General features: G+C 46.4%; 1 protein-coding gene across 1 annotated transcript; it reads right to left on the bottom strand.

Moving 5' to 3' along the window:
* Nucleotides 1–569: 569 nt before the first annotated feature.
* LOC145540922 (histone-lysine N-methyltransferase PRDM9-like) lies at nt 570–7,264 on the bottom strand. The gene is made up of 5 exons (XM_081576105.1): nt 7,244–7,264; nt 5,250–5,317; nt 3,929–4,122; nt 2,016–2,247; nt 570–603 (listed from the first exon to the last, which is right to left on the bottom strand). The coding sequence occupies exons 1-5, from the start codon at nt 7,262–7,264 to the stop codon at nt 570–572; spliced, it is 549 nt and encodes a 182-aa protein (XP_081432231.1).
* Between the last annotated feature and the right edge of the window lie 1,090 nt (nt 7,265–8,354).

Raw genomic sequence — 8,354 nt, 5'->3', positions numbered from 1 at the left:
ATTCACAGAGGGGAGGGTGTGGTCGACTCTTTAGAACGCCATTGTCTCCACTCTCTGTCGGAACTCAGTTCTGGGTCTAAGCAAGAGTAGCTTCCTGATGCCGTCCCCACCTTCACTCACCGGGGGGCCTTTGTGTCCACTTTGTCTCTTCGTGCAGCCTGGTCACCCCTGGGACCCGTGCTGTGCGTATCTGCTCTGCTCATCCCGGGTCCATCAGACTTCACTCATAAAAGGGACGTGTAAGGATGAACTATTCCATAGTTAAGAATTTCAAGGTCATGACACCGTTGGCCAGAGCATGTGGACACAGGTACGAGGCCCGTGCATAGAGAAGCCACTGTGTGGGCTTTGAGGACCCTCCGTGTGGGGGTGGGATGGGGGCCGGACAGGGAGTTCCTTCACACGCGGCTCCAGGCTCTGTTCTTGGCAGGCGGACGACTGTCAGCACTGCCTGTCTGTGGAGGGGCTCTGGGGCTGCCCAGCTCAGCAGGAACGGCAGTGGTGGGAACGGAGGTCGCCCTCCCTTAGCACCCCTGACCTCACACACACTCATCAGGGCAGCCGAGTGCCTAAATGGTCCCTTCCTCGTGTAGCTCTGAAGACCTGGAAGGTGTAGGGGCTGAAGGACATGCAGAAAACAAAATTCTGTAAAGCAATTATCTTTCAATTAAAAAATAAGAAAAGGTTAAAGAAAAAAACACAAAGAACAGCAAAGGTGGGGCTTGCACCCTCAGCCAGCCTCTGCCAGATTCTCCCTGTGCTCATGCATCAGACTAAAATGCTGCTGCCTCCACCGTGTATCACAGATGAGAACAGAGACACAGAGAGGCTGAGCATCTTGCCCCAGGTTGCACAGCTGCTGAGGGCAGGGCTGAGAACTGGACCCCTGTGGTCAAATCTGGAGTCCAGATGCTGTGATGACCCTGAGGGAGCGGCAAAGACCGGATGGCCCAGGCTGAGCCAGGCACACACACATGCACACACACACGTGCATGAGGCCTTCACGTTTGAGGCCACAGAAGTCAGAGGAAACCAGAGGGCAACCAGGAGAGGCCAAAGGAGGGTCAAGGTCTATAAGGAGGAGAGGCCACACTTCCCAGGAGGCCGGGGAATTCCCTTCACTGAAGAGTCTGTCTCAAACCCTAGATTCCTCTCCCTGGATCTGGGAACTGACTGTCCCGTGACCTAACTGAGTTGGCTCCAAAATTATGCCACCCCAGGGGTTCAGCTACCACCGGACCCCACTGCTCTCAGAAATAAGGGGGAAATGAGTACATAGTCTGGGCTTCAGATTTGTTTGGAGAAAAAATTTATTAGGAGTACAAAAAACCATGAAGGCAATTGGCATGAACATCTCCAGAACACTTAAGAAGCCCTCTGCTGTTTATCTACCTCCTCTCCTGTCATGAAAGTGGAAGGTCTATTTAATCAATTAATTCTGTGCTTATCACACTCTTTCTTTAAAATATTTATTTATGTATTAATTTATTCTGCTGCACTGTCTTAGTTGCAGCATGTGGGAGCTAGTTCCCCAATCAGGTATTGAACATGGGTCTCTGCATTGGAGTCTTGGCACTAGACCACCTAGGAAGTCTCTCCTCATACTCTTGGGGACAGTAACAGGTCATAGACCTCCTCTGAGGCCCCCTTAGAGCTGAGGCATGGGGTGGCTGCAGTAATCCTCCTGTGGCTAAGATGTGGTTTGTTGGTCATGACTCACTCACACTCCCTGCAAACATAGGGCTTCTCCCCTGTGTGTGTCCTCTGGTGTGTGATGAGACTTGACCTATCCGTGGAGCCTTGCCCACACTCTCTGCATGTGACTTTTATAATCCCTGAGACTCCTGCCCCCATGATTAATTTGCCTGTGTCCTCTGGATTCAGTTTCTGGCTTGTGCTGGGCTCTTCTGTCATTCTCTCATGCACCCCAGAACCCCCCCATTTGTCCTCTGGGTGAATAGGAAGAGGCCCTTGAAATCCTCTTCAGCCTTATGCTTTTCAGCAAAGGTTGGGGCCTTTCTTTGGCCTCGTGACCCTCAGGTTTGTCTCTCGGGCTGTGTGGATCGGAATACCGCTGCTGCTGATTTTGATTGCCTGGGCAGGGATCCTCCACTTGGAGGTGGTCTCTTGCAGATGGTCTCAGGAGTGTCTGAGAGGGGTGATTGTGTTGGATGTGCTGGCTGAGGAATTTCTGAGTGGAGAAGGCCAGAGAGCAGGAGGCACATGGGTGGATCTTGGGCTTCGGTTCTGCTGAAAGAGGAAGCTTTTGGTCAGGTAGCTGGTTTGCCATGAGAAGGCCTGCCTACTAATCATCTTAGTGTTGACAGCGCATGATTTGTCTCCCACCAAGTGTGTCTTTACAGTCCACTTTTCCATTCCATTCTTATTCGCTACATCTACAGAAATCCAGGAAGCCTGTGTCAAGGGCCTTTTCTACATTATCACCCAGAGTAGGTTCCTTCCCGCAGCATCAGAGGCAGCGTCTCTCCTGATAGAGGTGGATCTGCAGGGACCTTTCCCTGCGTGTAAGTATCTGAAAAGTCATGTCACCGTGGCCACAGGTATGTTACCCTACTGAGAGATAAGACTCTTGATGACTTAGGTGGAATCTTCCTGAGCGGCTCCCTGTGAGGGGAAAGGGTCTATTAAGTTAGGGGCGCCTGGCCTGGAGCTCTCTGCATATGGGAGGAAGCACAGGGGGTAGTTAGAGCAGGTGTGAGTAAAGCTGACCGTGGGGCTCCTGGTTCAAAGAGCAGCCTTTGCGCCGATCTCTGCAGGAAGGGGTTTCAGACTGGATGAGACCGAGTGGCCCAGGTCCCACTGACTACAGGTCTCTGGCTCCTACTGCCCCAACTGGTTCACAAATTGCTCCTCTCTCAGTTTTCCATAAATCAGAAAATAAAGGCATGTCCTTTCTCAAGCCTCACCTGTATTCATACCTCATTTATTTCCTTCAGTCTTAGTCCATTTAACATGCACTAGGAAGTCCTGTTTAAAAATTCATCTCAAGCCAGACTCCTCACACCCTCACTTCTGTGCATCTTCAGCCAGCCCACTCTCCCCTCGTGTCTGGGAGTGAACTGACCTCTGAGGGGACACCCGCTGCTGTTTCTTCCCAAAAATGAACCAAAGCATCGTCACAGAACAGAGAACATGCCGCTTGCAGCTGAAAGCCTCATGGTTGTTCTCTGTCACCCAGGAAGACCCCTGGGGCCTGCACGTGGACACAGGCCTTGAAGCTTGAGTGTCCCTTCCAGCCTCCTTCCTCGCCCTCTGTGCTTCCTCCTGCGACCACTGGCATGGCCTCTCGTCCCGGCCCTGGGGCTGCGGCACTGGCTGCTCCCCTGCCTGAATCCTTTCCCAGGGGTGTTATCTCTGCAGAGACCCTGCCCCACCATCCTGCGCCACACCCCACCCTCTGCTCAGGCTGATCCGAGGCACTTTTCCTGCGCTGCTTTCCTCAGAGCACCAGCCCCTGTCTGGAATGAAGCCTGTGCTGCCCCAGGGCAGTGGTTCTGTCTGTTTCGGTGGGTGGAGCCCTGTCTGGCACAGAGTATGAGCTCACATGACCACAAACTGAAACAGTGACTGAATGCAAATCACTGTACACGTGTCGCTTAGAAATGGGAGGAAATGAGGGAGAAACAGGGAGAGGTGAGAGGGCGGGTCGGTGCTGGGAAACTTGCTTTTTGCTTCTGAGCCTTTCAGCAGAAGGTGATGTGACATAGTTTTTACATGAAATATTGAAAATTAGAACTAACATTTTTAATATAAAAATCTTTCCTAACAGTCATATGAAATGAATCAAATTCTGAGGCATTTTAATGACGACTTGACTGACTTTGAACTGGATTGTACTCTGCTTCGGAATCAGACCACGGAGGCTCCCCAGGATGGGCTGGGGCGCTGGAAGAGGGGTGGCACTCACCTCTCCCGGCCGCGAGCTCGCTCTTCCCCCCGCTGTCCCGCTTGATGCCCAGGTCCTGGCCATACTCGTCCCCGTACCAGACCAGCAGCTCACAGCCCGGCCTGACCGCCTGGCAGGTTTGGTAGAAGATCTGCCCGTGATACTGGAAGGGCACCAGGTTCTGCTCCTTGTTGTCCTGGGCACAGTTCACGTACCTGGGGTCGAGGCGGGGAGACAGAAAGAAACCTCAGGTAACGAGTGCCCTCCAGGGTCGGGCCATGCCCAGCTCCTTGCCTTCAGGCTCTGAGGCCGCCGTGGCTCCCACCGCCCCTCATGGGGACCTGCTGTTCACACCTTTGACCAGGCCGTGTGAATTCCTATTTCCAGATCCTGTTTCCGGTCCTCTTCCTGGCTCGAATGCTTTTCTCTCCTTACCTAATTAGCCATTTTCCAGAGCCCAGTTCTAGACTGGTATCCACCTGGACTGTCCATGAGGCTGGTGACCTCCAGCTCCGCTAAACTTTAAATTAAAGTTTCACCTCTTTCATTCCACAGGACTTGGTGCTCCTCGGCTAGCACGCAGCCCTCAGCACTCACCCCAGCCTGCCTTCTCTCCCGAGGCTTTTCTTCAATCTCCCCGTGTGTATCCAGGGTCCTACTCACTTGCCCACTCCTCCCATGGAAGCTTGGAGCGTGCTCTGACATAGCTTGAGACCCAGAACAGTAATAGTTTAGTCACTTTCTGCCTGCCCTGATGAAAGGAGAGGCCCTCAGAGAATGGCCATGCTCACGGCCCTCCTGCCTCCCATTCCTTCCCAGGCCTCAGGGCTCACTTCTCACTGGAACCGAGCCTGGGGAGGTTGTTGCCCACATGGACTCAACATCTCCTGTGTTAGACTATCCTGGCGCTGTGCAGTTACTCAAAATAGAAAAATTAGAGTTACTATTCCTAAAATGTCTGGCTAATGTCTGTCTGCAGTATGTTCTCCAAAAGGAAATGGGTTGTGTGATCTGCTTCAGTAATGAAGTTCACTGTCTAAACTGAAACATAAAGTGCTTGGTAAGTGTCAGTTAAGTGAGTTAAAGTGTCCCTGGTGAATCTAGACTCCTCAAGTTGTTTTCAAGTCCCCCAGTTTTGTTCAGCATATAGACTTGTATGTTGAGGGCACACACTATATTTTTATTTCTTTCTTTCTAATGTCTTTTGAAATAAAAGAGCATGATATGGACAGAAAAGAGGAAAGAAGATGTGAAAGCTATTGAGGGAGACAGGTTGAGAAGGAAAGGGGTGTGGGCTTGAGGGAAGAGCGACATCTACAAACTGCAGACTCACTGCACTCACCTCATCCAGTTGGCCAAAGACGTGTCCTTTCCATCCACATACTCATAGCAGTTTCTCCCTTTGGTGATCTGAGTGTCAGAAAAAGAGTTACAAGTTTTCTTCTCTCTTTTATTTTTTATTTTTTTGGTAGGAAGAAATAGAAGAACTATTTCCCTCTGCTGTCACTGGTGCTCTTCAGCCTGTATGGATTCAACTGCTTTCATCAAGAGGCTCTTTAGTTCTTCTTCCTTTCTGCCATAAGGGTGGTGTCATCTGTATATCTGAGGTTATTGATATTTCTCCCGGCAATCTTGATTCCAGCTTGTGCTTCATCCAGCCTGGTGTTTCTCAGGATGTACTCTGCATAAAAGTTAAATAAGCAGGGTGACAATATACAGCCTTGACATATTCTTTTTCCTATTTGGAACCAGTCTGTTGTTTCATGTCCAGTTCTAACTGTTTCTTTCTGACCTGCATACAGATTTCTCAAGAGGCAGGTCAGGTGGTGTGGTATTCCCATCTCTTTCAGAATTTTCCCCAGTTTATTGTGATCCACACAGTCAAAGGCTTTGGTACAGTCAATAAAGCAGAAATAGATGTTTTTCTGGAACTCTCTTGCTTTTTCGATGATCCATTGGATGTTGGCAATTTGATCTCTGGTTCCTCTGCCTTTTCTAAAAGCAGCTTTAACATCTGGAAGTTCACGGTTCACGTATTGCTGAAGCCTGGCTTGGAGAATTTTGAGCATTACTTTACTAGCATGTGAGATGAGTGCAATTGTGCGGCAGTTTGAACATTCTTTGTCATTGCCTTTCTTTGGGACTGGAATGAAAACTGACCTAACAACCTAGATGTTTTCAACTGCATATGCTAAAAGAACCAGCTTTGCGTTTTCCAAGAAAAAAAACGATTCATTTTAACCAATTTTCTCTGATGTCCAAGGAATATCATGGCCATCCTGCATCAAAAAGTCATCTTTCCTTTATGTAGTCATAGTTTCATGCCTAAATTATAGACCAGATAGTGCTCAAATTGACTCTGATATCAGGGGCAGATCAGCTGATAAAAAGCTTGGATTGTTCCTCTGGGAAGTGAGACCTTGGCCCCATGAGAAGAATCTGAGGGATTAAGGGAATTTGCAGGAGTGGGGAAAGCTTGGTCCATCCTACATGTACCATAATCTTAAATAATGCTTATTTACTTTACCGAAGGAAAAAAAAAGATTATAAAAACAAATATAAATCATTGAAAGGTAAAGAAATTCATAATCTGTGATCAAAAGCTGCATTCTAAGAAAACTGTGTTCTCTTAACCTAGAGACTAGACTAAATTCCAGTCTGATACTAGCTCACCAGATAACAAACAAAAAATTTTGTTTACGGGTAAGCTTAGAAAAATCTTTTCCATATATCTTGAAGTAGCAGTATTTTTGCAAAAGCATCAGTGTGAAACCATAGAAGGCATGTTTAAAACCTGATTAAATTGAAATTGACAAAGTAATCTGGTCATTGCTGTGACTTGAAACACTTTAATATGATAACTAGAATTATAACTGACAGCATTTTACCAGAACATATCAGATTTTCACGAATGTCACATAATTTCTAGGATATCTATATTGGTATCATCAACTATACAATATAACTTGAGAAGATTCATCACTCCTTCTGACAACACTTCCCGTGTAGTTTAACAGGCCAAATGAACTCAGGTTGTTTAATATCTCTCTTTGGGAGATCTCAGGGGCCCTCTGAAGCATCCCAAAGTTAGCTAGAAGTCAATTATTTAGGAAGGTTTGTTCATAAATATCAAAAGGGTTTATAACAGTCAGATAGGATCACATAAGTCACTGTGAGACAATACTTAGCCACTTAGCCAAAGTTAACAAAAGATTTCAAAGGTAAACCTAGAACAGATCACTTAAGAGGTAAAGAAACTTAAAATCCATTAGCAAAGGCAGTTCGGCATCTCAGGAAAACTTGTTCTAGGCACAGAGCTCTTTTCCGGGGGCCCACCTTTCCATAAAACCTCCTCATCCCTTTCTGTACCCATTCCTTTGCTTCTCCCACCCTGAAACTGCCAGAAAGTGTAAGTCAGAGGTACTTCTTTTTCCTTCATAAAATGCGATTTCATTCCTCATACCTTCTTTAATAACAAGACATACATTTTCCTTAAGCAACCAAGAACTGACTTTTATATTCGCATTCTGTAGATTGGTGAACATACGTATCAGTGATACTATCTAAAAAAAAATTGCTTTCTTACAGTGAACATCTTAGGATGGCACCAGACACTATTCATGGACAGTCAGAAACCTCTTTAGTTTCTGTGTAAGAGGAAGGTCCTGTCAAGTAGTGAATGTTTCAGAACCTTAATTTATTTGGAAATGACCTAGCTATTCAATACACCACTTAGTTTAGCACAACGATAGAAATTCAGGTAACCAAAATCTGGGGAAACTATTGTAAGTTCAGTTCAGTTCAGTTGCTCAGTTGTGTCTGACTCTTTGGGACCCCATGGACTGCAGGATGCCAGGCTTCCCTGCCCATCACCAACTCCCGGGGCTTGCTCAAACTCATGGCCATCCAGTCAGTGATGCCATCCAACCATCTTATCCTCTGTCCTCCCCTTCTCCTCTGCCTTCAATCGAGACTATTATAGACAGATATTTTACAATATAATTATTTTTAATAGTTTATCTAAAAGCTCATATCGCATTTACATTTTTTAGTTTTTTTGTTTGTTTGTTTTTAGAGGCACTTTCTTTGTTGACAAGCTTGTGACATATAACAATATAGCAATATTTAACTTAGAATAACCCTAGGCACTATAAAAATTTTATGCTTAATGTTAATGACTCTTAGACATGTCGATATTAGAGTAGCGAAAAAAATAAATACTAGATATTGAATATTGACTATTTCCCAGTTCACATGAATCTAAAATTCATTTAGGTCAATTTTTTTCTTGTATTTAGAACTGTTTGATTTGAAAGGGCTTCCTTTCTTTAGGTTATTTAAATAAGAACTCCCAACTTCAGCAATATTATCAAAAAACAGAAGACACACTGATACATACATAAATCCATACAGACTGACAGAGGTCTTCTAGTTTTCCGCCTGAGAT

Source organism: Giraffa tippelskirchi, chromosome 3, assembly GCF_054371585.1.
Source record: "Giraffa tippelskirchi isolate mGirTip1 chromosome 3, T2T-mGirTip1v1.2.pri, whole genome shotgun sequence".
NCBI classification, from domain to species: domain Eukaryota; kingdom Metazoa; phylum Chordata; class Mammalia; order Artiodactyla; family Giraffidae; genus Giraffa; species Giraffa tippelskirchi.
This window is presented reverse-complemented; position numbering and strand designations above follow the sequence as displayed.

Coding starts and splice junctions, on each gene's coding strand:
- LOC145540922 (XM_081576105.1), bottom strand. CDS start 7,264: ATGAGGAGGTTTTATGGAAAG. Junction 5,318..7,243: donor TGAGGAGGTTTTATGGAAAG/GTGGGCCCCCGG, acceptor TCTGACACTCAG/ATCACCAAAGGGAGAAACTG. Junction 604..2,015: donor GGTCACGAGGCCAAAGAAAG/GCCCCAACCTTT, acceptor TACACCTTCCAG/GTCTTCAGAGCTACACGAGG.